Source organism: Cynocephalus volans, chromosome 11 (assembly GCF_027409185.1).
Source record: "Cynocephalus volans isolate mCynVol1 chromosome 11, mCynVol1.pri, whole genome shotgun sequence".
Taxonomy (NCBI): Eukaryota; Metazoa; Chordata; class Mammalia; order Dermoptera; family Cynocephalidae; genus Cynocephalus; species Cynocephalus volans.
Genome location: NC_084470.1, coordinates 64,007,521 through 64,030,754, shown reverse-complemented (window position 1 = coordinate 64,030,754; position 23,234 = coordinate 64,007,521). Strand labels below are relative to the sequence as shown.

Below are 23,234 nucleotides of genomic sequence, written 5' to 3'. Positions count from 1 at the left end.
TCCTTATAAAAATCTAAGCATCCCAGAAAAGATTCGCCATCCCCTTTGACCCTGTTGCTGACCCCAGCTTCTCCCCACATGTCACCAACAAACCTTTCCCTCTGTATTAACAGACAAATGTAGATATTCATACAAAGTATATAAGACCATTTTCCTTTTTAATTTGAATTATGTCATATTGTACAAATAACTCTGAATCCTGCCTTTGCCTTTTAAAATTAACAATATGCCCTGGGCATTGTCCCTGCCATTACCTATAGATTTGCTTGAATCCTTTTAGCTATTGCCTCGAATCCCATCGCATGGATATGCCACAGTCACTTTAGCCTTTCCCACACAGATAGCCATTTAGGCAGTCTAGATTTTTGTTAAATCAATCAAGCAATACTGCATTTGGTGCACATGTGCTAGTGTATCTGTAAGCAGATTGCAAGATGTGCAGCTGCTGGGTGGTAGAGTCTGTGCATTTTCAGTTTTAAAGGCTTCTGCAAAACTGACCTGCAGTGTGGCTGCACTAGCAAGAGTCCCTTTTCCCCAGGACCTTACCAACATTTGATATTATCATCATCATCGTTGTTGTTATTATTTTGACAACTGATTGGTAAAAAAAAATGGTGTTGCTTTTAATTCACTTTCCCCTTATTACCAGTGAGATTGAGCATCTTTTCTTTGTCCATGTAATTCCATTTCTCTCTCAACTCACTATTCATATCTTTTGCCCATTTTTCTACTGCTTCTTTGCAGTGGATTGATACTGAAGAGTTTTTGTTTTGATTTTTTTGTTGTTAATATGGGGGAGTTCTTTCTCTATGCTAGATACTAATCCTTTGTTGCCTAATTGCAAAAATTTTCTTAAACATTTCAAAATTGGAAACATTCTCTTCAGAAGTCCCTAACACCAAAGATGCATACACACTCAGAAAAGGTCACTAACATTACTGAAATTGGGGTCTGCAGTACAAGAACTCCAATTGCTACTGCTGTTACCTTTCGGAAAATCTTCAGTGTTACAGCACACTAGATGCTGGAAACCACCAAGAGATATGAGGCACAGGGACAACACAACCCCAGGGGACTGCTGACCATAATTGTTACCAGGTTCAATTAACTGCTTTACAAAAGCAAGGCTCATTCTCTCTCCAGCTAGTGGACTCTGACATGCAGACACTACAATCAGAAGCAAAGTATAAATTAAAAGCACATCCTCTCTGTCATGTGGAATAATGACCACAAGGCAGGCACAATCATCTTTTTTAAAGTCATAAGTGAATTATAAAAACAAAGATAATGGACAAAATGGAGAGGTGATTCATGGGGCTCTCAGGGAGGCGAACCACCCACCTGCTGCGGAAAACACAGGTAAGGACATGGCTCTCACTCGAATCTCACACATCTTTTCTTGCAGGATCGTCTGAAATTTACTCCCTTAAATATCTCGCCATTCTGAAATGTGAAGTGGCCTAGGGCAACACACTGCTCACTGGCCTGAATCTCCCCTTCTCATATGTATTCATTAAGTTCTTATCGCTAGCATGCCCTGGTTCCCAACCCTCAACATGATAACCGTGCAGCGGGAGGCGGTTACCTCTCCCGGAAGAGCAAATATGCCAACAACCGCTCTCCCCCTGTGGAGTCCAGGTGAACTTTCCAAATCCAGAGCTGGTTTCTGCCACATTGGAAGAATGTACATCAATAACTTGAATCCCATCAGCAGACACTCCCACAGGACCCCAAGGCCTTCCTTGCTCAGGAGCAGGTGTCACCTGCTCTGTCTTTTCCCCCTCTTTAGTCTATTAAACTCAAAGATAATAGAAAAAAGGGCAGAGGAAGGAAACAAAAGACAGCACAGAGTGTCTGATTCACTGTATCAAGCACCTCCGACTGTTGCTTGCTCCCTGCCTGCTGTCTCCAGTCTCAGGGGAAATATTCTAGAATCTTTCCTTCACAGGTAGATCCAAGAAAACAATAAACAAACAAACAAAGACATTCACCTGAGGAAAGATTGTCTTCCGTAGTAAGCAGCACACAGGGCCCTTGTTATAGAAATGCTACCAATTACAGATATGCTCCCACACGCGGTGAACAAATCCACCGCACCTCATGTGCCCACAGGTGCCTGTTGCTTCATCAGAGAGCAGAGCCCCCAGGAAATACCACCTCCCTGACTCAAGGGAATTCAACCTGTACCTTTGATAGTATGTTTTCCAAATTCATTACAACTTTGAATCACCCATCAACACCAGATCAAGGAAAGACCTGGTAAATAAATATTCACAAACAAAGGCTGCTTTCTGGAAAGCTTAGTGTTTAAGCACTGTTCATGGAATAAACACCAGCTAATTTCTGATCCTAGGTCCTCCATTTCTTCCCTTGTAACTCTGGGTAATTATTTAACTTTCCCGAATGTCAGTTTTACTGTTCAGAAGTGGGGGCAATAGTAGTACCTAATCCCACCCCCCCAGATTGGTATGAGGATTAAATTCAATAGTCATAGCCCCCAAAATGTTACCTCACATGACAGTCTGATGTTTAAGGCACACCTTGGATTCTGAGTCAAGATAGTATAACTCCTCTCAAATAATAACCTGAGACTAGATGTGGACCTGGTGAAGCATGTGACCAAGACCTAAGGTCAAAACCACAGTCGGGATTGGGGCATATGAGATCACTACAAAGTCCAACACAAATGACTGTAAACCAAGGAGAATTTTGCTGACTTCAACCTGACAGTTAATGTCTTCGATAGCTGAATGAATAAAACTCCAGACTCCAGATATCTGTAACTGCTAAGACATTTCTAAGAGCATGGAGGTGCTCCTGGAAATTTAAATGGGAAAGCATGCTCCCAGACCACCTGCCCTATAGTTGCACGTCACTATTAATTCAGAAAGTCCTAGAAAAATTTACCACGCAGAGTCAAAAGAAGTGTAGAATATAACAAATGGCGGGTATTTAATAATTAAGACAGAATACTTAAGGCAATTAAAGAGAGATTTCCTTCAAAGCCATTAATAAAATTGGAAGAGGAATATATAATGTGTCCTAGCAGCAGTCTCTTGTTTGTATTTCTCTCTGATACATAAAGGAACCTGTTTAAAACAATAGTGAAGAACAGCCAGCTAGCCTAGTGCTCTAAAACTGGCTGATCGTGGAGGGGAATTGTTCCAGGACTTTTGCTCTCTATGACTACTTAGATAAGAGCCTCTCACTACCTACCGCACACACCCAGGAAGGTACAGGTGTGGCCAAAGATGGTTTGAGCTCAGCTGTAGTGGACTGAATTATGTCCCCCCAAAACTCACTGAAGCCTGAATTGTGTCCCCCGAGTTTCATATATGTAGAATCTTAACCCTCACTGTAACTGTTGAGGGTGGGAAATCCTATTATGGTAACTGAAAGGTGGTGCCTTAAAGAGACGATTAGATTGTAGAACCATGCTGTAGTGAATGGATTAAAAATGGTGGTCATGGGCATGGTCTGGAGGGCTTTAAAAGGAGAGTGAATGAGGAAGCTGACGTCTTGCTCTCTCTGCTCTCTCTGCTCTGCCATTTTGCAATGTGATACACTGCCATCAGTGTCACCACCACCAAGGCCTTCACCAGCTATATTCTCTGGACTTTAAACTTTCCAGCCTCAGAAACTGTAAGCAATAAACTTCGTTTTCTTTATAAAATACCCAGTTCCATAGTATCTTGTTATAAGCAACAGAAATGGATTAATATGGCAGCCCTTCTGTGGATATGAGAGACCCAATCCTGGGGCCCACCAGGATCCAGAGAAGCTTGGAATGGCTCAGGTTCTCCGCTGGGCAACCCTCCTGCTACAGAAGTTACTAACAATTCTGCCCACAGCACCATCATTTCTTCTCTTTAGCAAATGATGCTCTTAACTCTCTTCCTAATGAGTATCTAACTCTTGAGATGATCCTTCACTTTTTCCTTCACTGCCAGCTGTGTGCCTAACCTCTGATCACAGTGCTCAAAAACAGATGTGGTCCCTGCCTTCCAGACATCACAGTCCACAAAGGAGGTAAGACTAAATATGCAATTACAAATGTAATCAACTTCTTTATATTTCAAGGGCATTGGTCAAACTAGGGATCACAATAATGATAATGGTTACCCTGAGCTAGGATCATGTACTGCACCAAACAGTGTACAGATCTTCATGTAGATCAATTAGGCTGCGGAAGCCTGACATACTATAAGGAGAATGTGATCATCCTAATTATACAGATGAAGAAATTGAGGCTCCAAGAGGCTAAGAAATATGCCTAGGTCTCATCACTAGTAGGAAAAAAAACACCAGAATTCAAATCTGTGTCTTCCTGTCTACAGAAGACATTCTCTCAACAGCTGATGTCTACCCTCATCCAGACTGTTACTCAGCAAACAGAGGCAGAAATACTGAATCCTCCTTCATTTCCTTTCATTTCCTTAACCAGACAAAATCTGTTTGGGGCGCAATGTTCTTCTTCACCTGGGTTTCAGAGAATATTGCTATGACGCTGTAATTCCTCTTCCTCCACCTCAGTCTTCCTCCTCTTAGAATAACCACATCTCAGCCAATCTCAGCTAGAATGAGATGACAAAAAGCTTAAAATCTAGAAAAAAAAGTTTTTCATAGTGACTATATGTCCTCAACCACCTGAAACTTTTAGAAAGAAGGATAAATCACAAATACATTGATATGCATGACATAATCACTTACAAATAAGTCAAAGTAAAGGTTTAATTTGGTTCTGAATGCCTTGAACAATATATTGCTAACTATGGACTAGAATAAAACAAATTATTTCACTTCTAAAGTTATGTTCTTAAAATTACAAAAATAAAAGTCCTTTTATATTACTCATAAGAACCCTTTAAAATCTAAAATGGTAAAATTATTTACAGGGGTCTGTGAATGATCCAATCAAGCAATCTTTCCTTGAAATTTTCCTGTTTCGGTTTTAAAGTATGGAGTTTACATCTATCAATGTGGGGGGCGTGGGAAGAATAGAGAGGATTTTATTCTCAAGATTGTTTCCCTTAGGACAATGCTATGCCTGTAGAAGTTGCTAGATTTCCTACAAGAATGAGCAAAACCTACAGAAAAATAGTTGCTATCCTTTCCATGGAAAAAATCACAATCTCACAGACATAGAGGATTATACATCAGGAAGGAAAACCAAACCAGTCCCAGTCCTTCATTTAACTGAGGTAACATTTAGTCCAAAAGGACATAAGACTTGCCCAAGGTCACGCAGTTGATAGCAAGACTGCAGAGACCCTGGCTACTGATGCAATTACTCCAAGGAAGAAAACTATTATTTTTCTCCATTAATGACTACCAACATAAGACAGGCTGTTTTGTTTTGTTTTTCCCCATTTACTTGTGGGGTTTTTCATTGTTTTATTTTGCTACGGACAAGTGCAATGTCATATCTAGGATTTTCCATGAAAGGCTGACTCTTATGGCTGTTAAAGGTATTCTAAAGAGATAATGTTACAAGTACACTTTCTGATAGACACAAAGATTCAGACAAGATCTCAAAACACACACGCTTTTGCTGTCAAACACTCCTCCTTACAGGCTGATTATGTCTCTCCAAGTTCCTACCTATATGTTAAGAGAATGCCCCCGCCACAGATGGACTGAGCCTGTAGCTCTGAGTGTGGGGGCTGGGAAGGTGGATGGGAACTCGATCAAGAGTGGTAATCTGAGTTTTAAGAGCATGTTTCCTTCCAATTTTTTTTTCCTTTCCAATTTAAAAAATGTTTTCTCTATAAATACATATCAGTTTAATAAAATAACCTGATAAATATTCATTTAATACTCATTAAATATAATTAATCAATTATCTTGCTCATAATTAAGTATAGTTACATATTTATAATTGTATATTAAGTATATGAAAATGAATGAATTTTACAGCAATAATTGCATCATCTCTGGTTAAGCCATTAGCATATGCTTTAAGAAAAAAAATCAGCTTTTTCTAATTCAGATAAATAGGAGATAACTTCATGAATTACTAACAATTAATGACTGATGATGACTAATCGGGTGTGGTTTTTAGTCATTTTAGCATCTTTATGGATGGCAATTAATCCTAATAAATATTTGTGGACATACTACTAGATGTCAGGTGCCTGCTCTCATGTAGCTTATATTTTGCTGGAGGAGACAAAAAAAGAGCAATAAAATCCTACTGGGGGCCCAAAGAACAGAAGGGAAAGAGACAGGAGCATAGCAGACACCAAGGAAAAAGGCAGGAGGTAGCTGCTAACCCTCTGATAATCTGGGGCCAAGTTGTGCAGGGCTTAGTAAGGCACATGGGAGTTTAAATTTCATTCTGTGTGAGCAAAGCATGTGAGTAAGCAAATAAGTAATTTGACCATATTTGTGTTTTAAAAGATCACAATGGTTGATATGTAAAGATCCAATTGCCACATGAGGGGCTGGCTCCTTTATGTACATATTTCTAATTATATTAATAAAGCAATGCTTAATCATTTTTACTAAATAATTGTTATCTTATTAAGGGATTTTTCATTCCATACATTTCTAAGTTAGAATTTACCACTCTAAAAAATTTCCTTTTGAATTATTTGATAGGCCTCTCAAATAATCCATGACAAATTTCATCTTAAATTTATTTCTTTGTAAGATTTTGTCTTGTGCTAATTATGGTCAAGGTTACAACTTGTGGTCCTGTGAGGCAACATAGCTTATAGGTCTTTGGAACTGGAGAGACTTGGATGTGAAGTCTGGCTCCTCCAGCCACCATTGTATAACCTTGGAGCCTTCATTTGGCCTCTCAATCTTCAATTTCTCCATATGTAAAACAGAGATAATAATAGTACCCACCTCATAGGATTATAGAGAGAAGAATAAATGAAATAATGTCTGCACTTTACATCTTTTCTAATAGTGTCTGTTACTCTTATCATTGTTACTATATTCTATATGAATTAAGTAATACAGAGAAATATCCTAATGTTGCTAGTCATGAAAGGAGTTTTATTTTGAAGAAATTAGGATTACCATACCAAAGGCATATGCTTAGAGCTATGTGTATTATGAAAACCTACAACACAAACTAACCCAGAAGTAGAAAAGACGAGAATTCATTCATTCGTGTATATATCAGGTGCCTTATTAACAGTCTTAAATGGGATTAGAAAATTTCTTCTGAGTTGTCTGCTTTCTGGATTGCCACCAGATTCAAGTTTTACTTTAAAAATTCAATAGCAGTTGGACAACCCTTAGACCACATGAATCCTTTGTGAAAAATTAGCAACCTAAGAGCATTCCCATTACTGCCAAAGAATTTGCTGGGGAAAGATTCTGAGGTAATATCTGGGGTTTGCCAAGGAGCTCTGCAGTCAGCCATCTTAATGAAAGACACTAAAGTTTCGGGAAATGTATTGTGGAATTCTGAATATTATGACTAACAGAACCATGAAGTGTTTATCTAACATGACTGACTGTAGATATGCCAAGAAGGCTCTGGTGTCCCAAAATGTCCCCTTTACAAAATGACTGATATCTAAAAGACTACAATCACACTATGTATAAAGTAATAATAAAACTGAACTTTAAAATATCTGTTAATTGGAATGTTTAATAAAGTTTAAATTGGTGACGTATTATTGTGATTAAAATGTTATTTAAAACAAATGTGCTTTTCACAAATATTTACATAAAACAAACATCCCCAGGCTGTGAGAAGCCCGATTGAGAAGACCCAAGAGTTAAAAAAATCACAAAAGAACCAATTACTTTGGTAGGAAAGAATTCACTTTCTAAAGCAACAATTCAGACTTCTGTAACCACTATTACCCACAAATTAAGATATGCATGATCATGTTTAAAAAAATAATGTAACAACAAAGATTAGGACAATAGGGAAAACATACAGGAGTTCTACCAGGTTGTTCATTATTAATGCAATTAGAGATAAGATCCAGAGTTTCTCAACATATGAGTAGCAAAGAAAAAACAGGCTCACTAATGTGGAAATATTTCAAAAGCAAATAAAAGACAACTTTGGAAGGAGCAAATAATGCCATTTTCCCTTTCTAAATTATAAAATAAAAATGACTATTCAAACATACCAAATCAATTATCATTGCTTTATTTTTTATTTATTTATTTATTTATTTTTGTCTTTTTTTTTTCGTGACCGGCACTCAGCCAGTGAGTGCACCAGCCAGTCCTATATAGGATCCGAACCCACGGCGGGAGCGTCGCCGCGCTTCCCAGCACCACACTCTCCCGAGTGCGCCGCAGGCTCGGCCCTCATTGCTTTAAAGTTGTACTTTTTGTCCTTAAACTTGTTAATTTGGTACCTTTATCTAGATTTAGAACAGGAGACGGTACTAAGATAATTAAGCAGTAGAAATTATAAGCTTTTCAGAAACAATGTTTACATTTCAAGATTCTATAACAAAAAACACATTTTTCCCTTTCTTTTAGCTGGAAGATGGCCTTTCATAGTTCTTTTGGAACAAAGAAGCAGAGAAATCAATGTTGTACTCACTGCTGATATAATGTTAAAATGCAGAAGATCAAATCACTGGAGGTTGCCCTGCTATGTATGATATGTCATTCTTTCCTTTTCATCTGTTTAATAATTGGTTTCTAAAACAAATTTAGTCAATTCAATGCATTTGGTATTTTTTTTATAATACCAATCTTCTACTTGGATAGAACTATAATAAGTTACAATAAAGGAACTTTGAAAACTCAAACATGTAATCACAATGTCCAGCATATAACAAAAAAATTACTAGACATGTAAAGAAGCAGAAAAACATAACTTAATAAAAAAGCACTCAAATAACCCAGACGGTGAAATCAGCAGAGTAGAAATTTAACACAGCTGTTATAGATATGTTTGAAGACTTAAAAGAAAACACGAACATAATTGGTGCGTAGATGAGGAATTTCAGCAGATAAATGAAAACTATAAAAAAGGATTTCATAAAAATGCTGGAACTTAATGCACAATATATGAAATAAAATATTCACTGGATAAGTTTAATAGCAGATTGGAGACCACGGGAGAAAGGCAATGAGCACGCAAACAAATTATAGATTGAAGGGGGGTTAAGGAGAAATTTGTAAAGGGACACAAAAAATATTTACATTGTATAATGATAAAATTTAAAAAATTACAGATTGAAAACAGACAAAAAAGATTACATTAAGTGATAATATTAAGTAATCTAACATGGATGTCATTTAAGTGCCAGGAAGAAATGCAATGAAAATAGGGTAGGTAAAATTTTGAAGAAATAATTGTTAAAGAATTTCCAAATATAGTCAGAATATTCGAAAATCTCAGCAAACTTCAACCAGAATAAATACAAAGAAAAATGCATCTAGGAATATCTTTAACTTATCACAGTGCATACTATATTGAAAATCAAAGATAATGAGAAAAATCTTGAAAGCAGCAGAGAAAAATGACTCACTCTACAGAGGAAGAAAGATACAAATTCTGGCCGGCATTTTATTGGAAACATTAAAGATTAGAAAAGAATAAAATTAAATCTTTAAAGTGCTAAAAATAAAATAAACTGTCAACTCAAAATTCTATATGTAGCAAAGTTATCCTTCAAAAATGAGGGTGAAATAAAGATATTTTTAGACAAACAAAAGCTGAGAGAAGGTGTTGCTACCAGACCTGCAATGCAAAAAAAAAAAAAAAAAAAAGTTAAAAAAGTTTCTTTAGGCTGAAAAGAAATGATAACAGATGGAAGGTCAAATCTATAGAAAAGAATGAAGAGTGCCAGAACTGACATTGGCTTGAGAAGAGCCCCTATCAAAGCAACATGAATTCTGCTAAAATTGAAGCAAGAGCAAACATCAAGTTTATGGTGAAACTTGGGTACAAGAATGGTGAAATCATTGATGCTTTATGAATAGTTTATGGGGACATTGCCCCCCCAAAATCAGTAGTTTACAAATGGATGACTTATTTTAAGAAGGGACAAGATGTTGAAGGTGAAGCCTGCAGCAGCAGACCATCCACATCAATTTTAGAGGGAAAAATTAATCCTGTTCCTGCCCTAACTGAAGAGAACTGATGATTAAAAGCAGAAACAACAAGCCAATGCCATAGACATCTCAATTGGTTCAGCCTATACAATTCTAACTGAAAAATTACATTCCACTCAATGGGTGTCAAAGCCACCGACACGAGCAGAGCATTCAATGGAAATTTTAAATAAGTGGTATCAAGATCCTGAAGCATCTCTTCAAAGAATTGTAACAGGAGATTAAACATGACTTTACCAGTATGATCCTTAAGACAAAGCACAATCAAAGCCATGCTACCAAGAGATGGAAGTAGTCCAGTGAAAGCAAAAAGTCATGGAAACAGTTTTTTGGGATGCTTAAGACATTTTGCTTGTTGACTTTCTAGAGGGCAAAAACATAATAGCATCTGTTTATTATGAGAGTATTTGGAGAAAGTTAGCCAAATCTTTAGCAGAAAAATGCCCAGGAAAGCCTCACCAGAGAGTCCTTCTCCACCACGGCAATGCTCCTGCTCATTTCTCTCAGCAAACAAGGGCAATTTTGAAAGAGTTTCGAGGGGAAATCATTAGGCATCCACTTTACAGCCATGATTGGCTCTTTCTGATGATTTTTTGTTTCCTAATCTCAAAAAATCTTTAAAGGACACCCATTTTTCTTCAGTATATAATGTAAAAAAGACTTCATTAAAATTCCCAGGACCCTGGGCTCTTCAGGGATGGACTAAATGGCTGGTATCATCACTTACAAAAGTGTCTTGAACTTGATGGAGTTTATGTTGAAGAATAAAGTTTGTATTTTTTATCTGTAACTTTTAATTCTTTTCCACAAACTTTATGAAGTCCTCTAGTATTTGGAGATTTTAATACCACAGGTTAAAGGAAAATTCACAAGGGAAATTAGAAAATATTTTGAACTGAATGATGATAAAAAAACAAAATATATTAAAACTGGAAATGGGGGAATGAAGTGAAAGCACTATTTAAAGGGAAATTTTATAGTATCCAATGTTTATATTAAAAAAGAAAAGGAATTCACACAACATTGTACATGAATCTCAGACATTATGTTCAGTGAAAGAAGCCAGACCCCAAAGAGTTTGCACTTTGTTATTCCATTTTTTTTTATAAGAGTCAAGAATATACAAAACTAATCTATCATGTTAGAAATTGGAACATTTGTTTCCTGTGTAGGGAGGAAGGGAATTGAATGGAAAGGCGTCCAAAGGAAACTCTCCCTATCAAGTCAAACTCACCAAGTTTTAAGACCTATGCATTTTACCATATGCAGATTTCACGTAATAAAATAAAAAGCAGCACTCATTACAATTGTAATTAAGCAGTAGTTTGTGAAATTATATGTCAATAAGCCCTGAAATCCTGGTTCTTTTTTGTTTTCTATTTCATTTGGATCCTTCCATCCCCTTCACTTAGTACAATATCTGGAATACAAGTGTTCGATGAATATTTATTGGAAGAATAAATGGATGAATACACGTTTAACAATCTGTTCTACCCTCACTGAGTTCACACTGTACTTCAACTGGTTAGCTCCTCTACATATTATATTGTAGCCATTTGTTTACATGCCTGTATATTAGATCGAGAGTTAGGATCACCTCTCAGTTTGTGGGAGTCCCATAACCTAGAACAGGGCTTAACATGTACCAAGTTCTGAACAAATGTTAAATTAAGCAATAAATGGACACTTATGTGAATAAAACTAACACGATAGGAAATAATAAACATCATTAAAAAAGCAAAAATCAAGTGTCATTGGAGTGTTGCTTCAAATTTACAAAATTACAAGAAATTCAGTTATAGATCTAATTGGCTTTTATTTGCACTTCATGCCTGGGAACAAACTCCCTTCTACAAAACAGAATGACAGCTCCCATTGGGCAATGATAGAATAATGGGCTTTGTAAGGCAGGAACAAGGAAACAAAACAATAGAGAAAAAAGATGATTGGTTAACATTAGGTTATTTCAGGTTACTTTTTTTGTAAGGGTTAAAGCAAAAGGGACTCAAGTAGACTGGAATCTCCCGCTTTCAGGAAAAACTAATGTTTTGAGATCTATCTGCTTTCTTAAAGTTTCAGTTTGATTATGTGGCATTTAGTGTGAGTGACTCCATTTGGTTTGGTAGTCTGTTGGGGCCTAGTGCAGGAGCTCACTCCAAAGCAATGACCTCCCAAACTTTTTGTTTATAAGAGTTCAGAGTTGAGAATGATTATTACACGGAAAGCAGGCAAAATAATTTTAATTTTGCACTTATGAAAAATGAAGATATTATGGGTTTTCTGTGTTTGGGAAGATTTCTTCTAGCTATGGTAAAGGTGAACCTAAAATTTCCACTCAATCTAGACTCATCCTTTGGAGATTTCCTCCTAGGTCCTCTGAAATCCCAGAGTAGGTGAGGCGTCCTTGTCCTGCACTGTGACAATAGCCTGTACTTCTCTTTCATGTCAATGATCGCAATTGAAATTAACAATTTTGTTGTTATGTCTTTAATATCTGTCTCATGAGTGAGTTCCATGAGAACAAAGACAGCATCTGTCTGTCTAGCTTATGGCCACATCCACAGTACAGTGTCTGATACACAGGATGCCGCTGATAACTACTGGTTGAATGAATCACAGCATCTGACAGATGGATGAGATCTTAGAAATCATTTGTATAATACACATGAATCCTTTCATGGATGAGCAAAGAAGCCACAGCAGCAGATTCTTGAGCACATAAATTGCCTGACTGGGACAGAAACTCTAGTAACCTAAATTTCCAGACTTCCAAGCCAAAGCTCTCTTTGTTGGATCAAGCTGAGGTTCCATCCCCTCCGCCTTCTTCCACTCCCACATGATGAACAGTCTGAGTCATGGGCATAACATGTGCCCAAATAACCAATTAACACAAAGCTCAGTCATGACATTAGCCTTATGACAGGTTACAATGTCTAGTCAATGAACAAAAATGATAGTGTGTATCTCCATGGGAGGTGTGTGTACCAATTGAGAAATGATTTTGATTTTAAAATACATACACCTAAAGATTCCTTGGAAACTATTTATACTCAGTCTTTTGAATAAATAACATGGGGCAAGTCATAAGAAACATCTAATGTTAAGATCTTAAAATGCGGAAGACTAACTGTGACCCCCTGCCAAGCTGATAAAAAGAACAACAATAGCCATGTTTTCACCAGTTAGATCAGGAAAAAGGGGGGGGGGGACTTATTTTAATACAAAGAGTGTGAAATTGCCTTCTCTTTTCATTTATTTCTCCTATAGATATGACCCCTATTTTGATTACTGCTCAAGAGCCAATTAGCTATGAAAAATACCATTTCTAATTCTGGGGCCTAGGTTTTCCTTGCTTCTCCCACCTCCACCAGTGAGGAGCTCAACACCTTGCTGAGTGAAAGTGGAGAAGGACGGTCCTGGTGGAAGAAAAACCCCCATGAGGATGGTCATTGCCTCCATTCAAGAAGCACTTCTACGAAACCCTTTTTGTTCTGCTCTTGTTTATGATGTATGGTTTTTCCCAGGGCAAAAGCCTCACTTTCCAGCAGGAAAACCAGTGGAGGTAAGAGTGAACCCTGCTCTGCTGTTCACTGCTTCACTGTACTTTCTTTTTAAAATTTTAATCTTATTTATTTATTTATTTATTTATCTATCTATTGAAACATAATTGTACATATCTGTGGGGTACTGCATTGAATACCAATACCTGTATGCAATGTGTGATGCTCAAATCAGGATAATTAGTATATTCAACCTCACACAATGTAATCATTTTTGGGGGCCCCCTTTTCCACTTTCTCCCTAATGCTCCTTCCCCCTCCCCCTTTCCCACCTCTGGTAACCTCAATTCTGTTCTCTTCTTTTGAAAGTTCAATGTACTACTATAATTGTTGAATCTTTCTTTCTTTTTAATTTGTGTATTTGTTGTTGTTATTGTTGTTGTTTTAGCTTCTATTTATGTGTAAGGACATGCAGTATTTCTCTTTCTGTGCCTGGTTTATTTCACTGAACATAATTTCCTCTAAGTTCATCCAGGTTGCTGCAAATGGCAGAATTTCATTCTTTTTATGGCAAATGACATAGACAGACCAATAACAAGCAATGACATTGAAGCAGTAATCAGCAGCCTCCCAACAAAGAAAAGCCCAGGACTGGATGACTTCACTGCTAAATTCTACCAAACCTTTAAAGAGGAATTAATACCAATTCTCTTCAAACTACTCCAAAAAATTGAAACAGAGGTCACTCTCCCAAACTCATTCTGTGAGGCAAGCATCATCCTGATACCAAAACCCGACAAAGACACAACAAAAAAAGAAAACTATAGGCCAATATCTCTGATGAACACAGATGCAAAAATCCTCAACAAAATACTAGCAATCAGAATATAGCAACACATCAAAAAAATTATACACCATGATTAAGCGAGATTCATCCCAGGGATGCAAGAATGGTTCAGCATATGCAAGTCAATAAATGTGATGCATCACATCAACAACATCAAGGACAAAACCATATGATTATCTCAATAGATGCAGAAAAAGCTTTTGACAAAATTCCACATTGCTTCATGATAAAGACTCTCAGCAAATTAAGTATAGAAGGAAAACACTTCAACACAATAATAGCCTTATAAGACAAGCTCACTGCCCATATCATCCTGATTGGGAAAAAGCTGAAAGCTTTTCCCTTAATACTAGGAACAAGACAAGGATGCCCACTCTTACCACTCCAATTTAACATAGTATTAGAAGTACTAGCCAGAGCAATCAGGGAAGAGAAAGAAATAAAGGGCATCGAGATTGGAAAAGACCGACTCAAATTGTCTCTGTTTGCTGATGACATGATCCTATATATAGGAAAACCTAAAGATTCTACCAAAAATCTCTTAGAGTTTATAAACGATTTCAGTAAAGTTGCAGGATACAAAATCAAATGCAAAAATCAGTAGCATTTTTACACTCCAACAATGAACTAGCAGAAAAAGACATCAAGAAAGCAAGCTCATTTACAATAGTCACCAAAAAATAAAATACTTAGGAATCAGTTTTACCAGGGAGGTGAAAGATCTCTATGAGAACTACAAATCAGTGCCAAAGAAATTAAAGAGGACACAAAAAGACAGAAAGACATTCCATGCTCTTGGGTTGGACCAATTAACATTGTGAAAATGTCCATATTATCCAAAGCAATCTACAGATTCAATGCAATCCCCATCAAAATACCAATGACATTCTTCACAGAAATAGAGAAAACACACCTAACATTCATGTGGACCAACAAGAGACCCCGAATAGCCAAAGAAATCTTGAGCAAAAAAGAAATAAAAGCCAGAGGCACTGCACTACCTGACTTCAAATTATACCACAAAGCATAGTAACCAAAACATCAATGTACTGGCATAAAAACAGAAATTTGGACCAATGGACCAGAATAGGGAACCCAGGAGTCAACCCACATACTTACAGCCAACTGATCTTTGACAAAGGCACCAAGAATATACATTTGGGAGAAGACTGCCTCTTCAATAAAAGGTGCTGAGAAATCTGGACATCGATAAGGAGAAGAATGAAACTGCACCCTTACCTCTCAATATACACCAAAATCAACTCAAAATGGATTAAGACTTAAATAATATAAAACCTTAAACTATAAAACTCCTAAACGAAAACATAGGGAAAACAATTCAGGAAGTAGGACTGGGCAAAGACTTTATGAATAAGACCCCCAAACCACAGGCAACAATAGAAAAATAAACAAATGGGATTATATCAAACTAAAAAGCTTCTGCACAGCAGAAGAAACAATTAAAAAAGTGAAAAGACAACCTACAGAATGGGAGAAAATATTTGCAAACCATACATCCAACAAGGGATTAATATCTAGAATATACAAGGAACTCAAACAACTTGGTAAAAAAAAAAAAAGTAACCCAATTAAAAAATGGGCAAAGGAGCTGAATAGGCATTTCTCGAAGGAAGATATACAAGTGGCCAACAGACACATGGAAAAATGCTCAACAACACTAAGCATGAGGGAAATGCAAATCAGAACCACACTGAGGTATCACTTCATGCCAGTTAGTCTGGCCATTATCAAGAAGAGAATAATAAATGCTGGTGAGGATGTGGAGAAAGGGGAACCCTCCTACACTGTTGGTGAATTAGTGCAGGCATCACGGAAAACAGTCCAGAGCTTCCTCCAACAACTACAGAGAGAACTGCCACACAATCCAGCCATCCCACTGCTGGGTGTATACCCAAAGGAATGGAAATCATCACGTCAGAGGGATGTCTGCACTCCCGTGTTTATCGCAGCTCTATATACAATAGCAAAGAGTTGCAACCAACCTAAATGTCCATTGATGGATGACTGGATAAGGAAAATATAGTATATATACTCAACACAATACGTCTCTGTCATTGTCCTTTCTACCCATTTCTTAGAAAGGTTTCCTTTTCCCAGTGGATGGTGTTAGAAGTTCTAAAGTGAATGCCGGGGCTCTAAGCCACCCCTTCTCTTCTTCCCGAGGTCTCCTTCAAAACACAGCTTCCGTTGCAGCAGACAGTGGTGAGGTGGAGGAAGCCACTCCAGGAAGTGTCAGAAGTCATCCTATCTCAGAGTTTCCTTCTCCTCCAAACCCCTCACTCCTCACTTTGAAATCAGGCCACTGTGTTTGCAAGATAGGCTCCTGCAGCTTGGTGCTGACCGGGAGGGGACGTTCAGGACACTATATTGAATCTCCACCCCTCCCAAGTTCCTTTCTACTCTCGTACTTGTTATCCCTCTGAATGTCACCAGGCTTTTTCTTTTTTCTATTACCAAACAACAAAGAACAATTATTATAGAAAACTTTGTAATGGAAAAATCTTCTGGAGGATACACAATTCAAAATCACATTTTTTTTTCGCTGTGCACCAGTTCTGTGCAATTGGCACTTATTTGAGACAGCTTTCAAAGAAAATATGTTTGTGGTTCAAAGATAAGCAGGATTTTAGTAAACTGTCAAAAGGACTTTTTTTCCTCTCCTTTGCTGTCAGTGGAAAAACCCAAAAAGAAAGAGTAAATAAGAGGGGGAAGGCATTCTCTCTGAGTTATACTAGATGTGTAGACCTAGTTTTCTGGAAATTCATCAACGACTAGGTATTCATGGCTAGGGTCCCCACTCCCCATCCACCAGAATTGGGTTTTACTGTAAAAAATAATGAGGGTGAAACACTACAGTAATTCCATATGATAACTAAGACAGAGATTGGGGTTTTTTTTTTAACTCTTTTCATTACAATTATCAATCTTTTAATAAAAGCAATGTTAATTCACAGCATAAAATTTTTAAAGGGGGGGATGTCATTTTAATAAGACCTCTGTACATCAATTACGACTGAAAATTGACCTAATGGAGATATCAAGGAATAAAGAACTAAACCAAGAGAAGGTTAGTCTAGAAGCCATAGGCCAGCATAAAAGAGGACAAGCCAGAGGGCTGAACCGACAGCAGTGTCCACGAGAAAGTTACCCAGCTAGTGAAGACCAGGCAGACCTGGTTTCTCTGCGTTTTGGTTTGTTCGCACATGCTTCAGATGCTGTATTTTGCCTCTTGCCCCAGTACAGTTTTAGTTAAGAACTAACAATGTCATGCCATATTTAAGAGCCTTACAGAGGGCACTGCCGGTGTCAAGGCCATAAGTCCATGGGGAAAAAGTTAAACCTCTGGGGAAACTATGAGAGAAATTTAAATGGAAACTAAAATTGTGACAATAAAGGAGGCAGAATTTTTCTTTTCGTAACTTTTGATGATTCTACTAATGAAAAACAAATTCTTCACTTTTAAAGCACATGAATGTCGCAATGAGGCAAAGACTCTAAAGGGAGAGAAGGGGCAGATCCATCATCTCTTTTCTGTTTCAGGAACAAGGAAGCTAAGATCTATATAACTTGAAGCTATACAATTTAGGAAATTTTGCAAAAACACTTGTTTTTCTTGTAGGAAAACAGACTTCCAGCTCCCTCTGCTTTTCCTGCACTAATAATGCAGGGTCCTCCTCAGCGTTATTTCACAGTGAGCAGATGGTAGTTCTGAATTTTTTTGATTAAAAACAATCCTCTGGCAGAGGTTGCTGAGAGGTCAGTGGAACCCAGATTGACGACTGATCAGCTCTAATGGACCATCACAGCAATAAAGTCAGAGCCCATACACAGGCCTGCTACCTCAGTAATAGCAACGGGGCTGACACCTGAGCTGTTAACAGACTTCCACTTAATAGCTTCGAAGCTTCAGTAGCTTCAAAACCTTCATCTCAGCAGAGAAATATCCTTCGATGCACATCCATTTTATCAAAGGACTCTCTTTTACAGGTTTGCACCAAATCATACGTGATTTACACTGAGCCAGAGATTTCACAAGGACTAGGATCAGGGTAGTGAATGACACTCTGTAATACTGACAGATTATATTGACATCTACTTTTGTGTCCAGGCCACAATGGTACGTACCTACCTTCTGATATTTTTCTTGTACACATACAGAATATGTGACTGGGGAGGAAAAACTGAACTCCCCTTCCTTGTTCCCAGGAGAACAAAACTTCAAGATTCATTTTCTCGGTGTCTCCTTTTTCAAGAGAGCTGCCAGTGCTACACTCATGTTTACAGCACCACATTTGACAAAGGAAATCAGTTGTACTACACCAGAATTTTACTGTAGAGCTTCGATAATAGGAATTCAGAGTACTCTTGGAAGATAATAATAGCTGCAGACGTACAAAAAAGAGCATCTCTACATTAGTTGAACTAAACCACGAATAGATTTCCTCTGCTGAAAGATAAATAATCCCCTTAATCAACCATACCATTCCCTTCCATCCCCCAGCCCACCTATCCTTAGTAGAGAATTGATCTCAAAGTTAAATTGACTATGTGAGCCATAAATACAGATTTTCCAAAACATGGCTGACTTCCAATAATGTTTCTCACTCTCCCGCAAATTTACTCCTGCTTGTTGAACATTGAATCCAAACGTTTGATCCAGAAAAATCCAAGCATAAGGACATTCTTAAATATAATCTCAACACTAGGGTCAAAACCAGGCAATCTAACATTAATATAATATTATAATCTAATGTACAGTCAGCATTTAAGTCTTTATTTCTGGTTCAGGATCCAATTAAGGATCACACATTACATTTAGTTGTCATGTGTCCTTAACCTCTTTCAATTTGGAACAAGTCCTCAGCACTTCTTTGTCTTTCTTGACCTTGACATTTTTGAAGAAGAGTCCAGCCAGTTAGTTTGTAGAATGTTCTTCCATCTAGATCTGTCTGATGTTTAAACATGATTGGATTCAGGATACATACTTTGGGCAAGAATTCTACAGAAGTGATGTATTTTTCCAGGTCATCATGTCTGGATGCACTTGATGTCACTTTTTCTCACTATTAGTGACATTAACTGTGATGACTTGTTTAAGGTGTTTTCTCCACAATAAAGTTCCTATATTTTCCCTTTGTAATTAATAAGCAATTTGTAGGCAGATACTTTGAGACTGTAAATGTCTTCTTCGTCAATCTTTTACCTACTAGTTTTAGCACCCATTGAAGATTCTTGCCCGAATCAATTATTACCATAATTTTCTAACCCCATCATTTCTTCTATATGTATTAGTTGGCATTATTCTGTAAGAGATTTCCCTCCCCATTTGTTTATGTCCTTACCAATTTGTCTCTCTGTCTGTTTATTTGTTTATTATCAGAGTGGACTCATGGATTCTTATTTTATTCATTGTTATATAAATTGATTCAAATTGAGTTTCTGTCATTTATAACCAGAATATTCCTGAAAAGGCTTCAGGAACTCCTGAGGAAAGAGAGACAATTTCTCTTGGAAATGAATTCAAGAGGTCCTTACAGTCTTTACACTTACAAAGGAGCTTCCTGGTGATTCCATTAAATCCCTCCTGGCCCACTCAAGGAAGTCCAAACCATTGGAAGACGAGGCACACTGAAGAAAATGTGGCCAGTAAATGGCCCCTAGATCTTCAGGAAATCGCCATGTAGGTATGGCTGTAGGAAGGTGAGGTTCTTCTTGCTATGTCCAAAGTTCTTCTTATCCTCTGCCCCTTCTCCTACAACTCTGCTCAGGAGCTGGACCAGCCTCCCACTCCTCTCCTGATGTTACCAACAATCCCCAGAGCTTCTCCACATTCCCCTGGAATCTCTTATGCTTGACTACCTTTCTGGCTGTTTGCTTTGTGTGTTGGGTTTTATGCCTGAAAATGACCCCCCCAAAGATGGGCTCAATATTTTCTGTTTGCCAATCCAGACCCATTCTTCAGCCTTCTCCACTAGCTTAGTGACTCAGGAGGCTGAACTACACCAACTACATCAACAGTAGGATTCAACCAATGGTGGGTACCAGCAAGAGATAAGAAAGCAGGAGAGTGATATTGGGGTATCTCTCCCCAAAATCCACCCTTACCAGCTTACCATGGGTGGCTGCATTCCTCTATCAAACATCCTTTCCATATGGCTATTCTCTCTCAGTTCTGGAAACCATTCCTTTCCCTCACTTCTTGAGGCTAGAGGTACGGCTAGCTCTGGGGGATACCACCATCACTTGTGGGTTTTTCTTTTAACACCATTGCTTGTTGGTTTCTCTCAACCCTAACCACACATTTGTAAACATTCCCTTTATTAAACTTTCCTTAATTATTTCACTTCAGAGTGCATTCTTTTACCCGCAAGGCAAAAAACACAGATGGGACTGAGGACAAGAGGGGCATCATGGGAGAGAGACACCGCCAAGGGCTGTCTTTCATATTGCCATCTTTTTTGTGCTTAAAGATTTATGTCTGCCTTTATCTTCTTCATACAATTAAAAACATAACAAAATAAACATTATTTCCTAATTGTGAAATGTGACCACATGCCATTAAAAGAAATATGTTCTAGCAAAGTGTGGACTTAAAGGTTTTGCTCCTTCTGTTTTCTTAGCAATAAAGAAAAGCCACAGAACTCAAAATGACAATTTAGGTAAAAGTTCCTTCAGGAGGAACCCAAAGGAACCTCCAAGTATTATTCAGTCCACTTGTTGCCTTTTACTAAGTTTTCTACATGTCAACATCAAAGTCCTTCTCAACCAGACACATGATAAGATATAAGATCTACAGCAAGAAATTTATTAAATAGATGTTCAAATCCCAAGTCTGTGAATGATTTAATTTTTAAGTATAACTAGCAATCTATTTGAGGTTAGCTCCATCACAACATTCCTTTCAGTCACTTGCATTTCAAAATGCTTCCACAGAAGTGGTATTTGGATATATCCTGCTGCTATCTTACCAATTCGCCATTTACCACCAGCTCTCTCTGGCGACTATTGTCAGTTGACTGACTTAACTCCCCTCCAATTAGGGAAAAGTTCATTGAAATCTGGTTATACCCATTATAACTGTCCCTGGAGAAAGTGACTGAGGATCGCTATCCTGCCCTGTCAAGAAATAGGCACATTCATTCCAACTCTGTACCATCCTCTCAAATATCTTTCTTTCCCAAGCACCAAAACTTGGTATTTCTGGTATACCTGGTATTTATTCTTTGGCAGTTAACACACAAAGCAATTTAACTCAAACTATAGTCAGTTACCTGTAAGTCTGCATCAAATTCATGTTTCAGGTGTGCCTCTTCCGCAGCCTCCACAAGACGCTGAAAAGACAGAAGGCAACATTAAGAATCAGAATTGTGGCTGGGACCCTATCTCTACAATGTAAAAAGACTGAGGTTTCTCCATTGTCCAAAAATGAAAGATTACATTGTGTCTTATGCATCTTGACCTGGTACCTTTGCTCCCATGAAACTGAAGAAAATCACTTCAGTGTCAAAATTTAGTTTCTGTCTTCATAATTCAATCACAATTCTTCCAATAAATATTTATCATTATGTATATTTATAAATGCACACATGTTCTGCATCCATTTTCACAACAATTCAAAGATACCAGCCCTTGAGGCTCAATAAGGGTCCAAAACCTACCTACAACATTGCATTCCTTAGGCATAGAAGGCCCTTAGACAAGATTTATTGAATTGAATTGAGTCCAACTCTAAGTGGTCTAACTTTCTTCCCCACTGGCTTAGAAAAGAGTAATTTTTCTAATTCCCTCAATCATTCAAGGTCAATTCTTTCTGCACCCAGTTCTAATACGTAATTATCAGGTGATAACTATTTGCTATTTTATGGTACATCAAATGTCATTTTGACAATCTGCATCCCAATAAACCAATCAGAAATTAAATCAAGATGCAGGACCCACAAGAACACAACTCTTGTTATTCTTCTTAGCCAACTAAATTCAACAAATTTATACTCTAATGAAAACAATTTTATGACATGTCTTCATTTAAAGGCAATTAGTCAACTATCAAAATCATTTTTACTTTAAATTAAATTTGCCAACAATAAGATATTTCCCACCATGAAAATATAAAGTAGAGGATATTGCCGAAAATTCTTATTTAGTGAAGTGATATTTCACTGAAATTTCACTGAACTAAAAGCAGAACCTTTAGATCCAAGTAAAAATTTCTCTTTCGCCATGGTAACTCTTGCAGCCTGCGCTGTCTTTAACTTGCTTTTTCTTGACATAATATAGACTTGAGTTTAATAGGCCATGTTTGAAAAAAATGACATTAACATTAATCTCTGGTCACAAACCCACAGACAAATGTCCCATGAATAATTATTAAATTGGATGTGGAAATAAAGAAGCTGAAGTATATTTGAGTAACTTTAGGCAGCAGCATAGAGAGCACCACAACCGTCTTTCTCCACAGGACAGGTAAAGAAAGAGCTGGGCCAGCTGGAGATGGTGCTGTCCACAGACAGGACCCTGGCGGGGGTGGAGAAGGGCTTCTCTCTTTCTGGTCAATCAAAGAACAGACCCCCAGAGAAAAATAGAGGCCAAAGGCAGAAGACCTAGTCCTAATTCTAGCCCAGATACTAACGCATAACAATTGTGAGGTCTTGGGCAACCCCCTTCCCCTCTCTGGGCCTTGGTCTCCTCATCCAAAGCACATGAAGAGGTGACCCTAGAATAGTGATTCTCAGACTGCAATCCCCCATCAGAAGCATTAGTTTTACCCAGGAACTTGTTAGAAATGCTAACTCTCAGGCCCCATTCCAGTCCTACTT

At 37.7% G+C, this 23,234-nt stretch overlaps 1 protein-coding gene across 2 annotated transcripts in view; it reads right to left on the bottom strand.

The window, feature by feature from the left end:
- CACNA2D3 (calcium voltage-gated channel auxiliary subunit alpha2delta 3) overlaps positions 1-23,234 on the bottom strand; it is an 828,419-nt gene that overhangs the window by 567,967 nt on the left and 237,218 nt on the right. For both annotated transcript variants that reach the window (XM_063114014.1, XM_063114015.1), the window contains exon 4: positions 21,690-21,749. In XM_063114014.1, the coding sequence (XP_062970084.1) occupies positions 21,690-21,749 (60 nt within the window). The remainder of the gene's footprint in view (positions 1-21,689; positions 21,750-23,234) is intronic.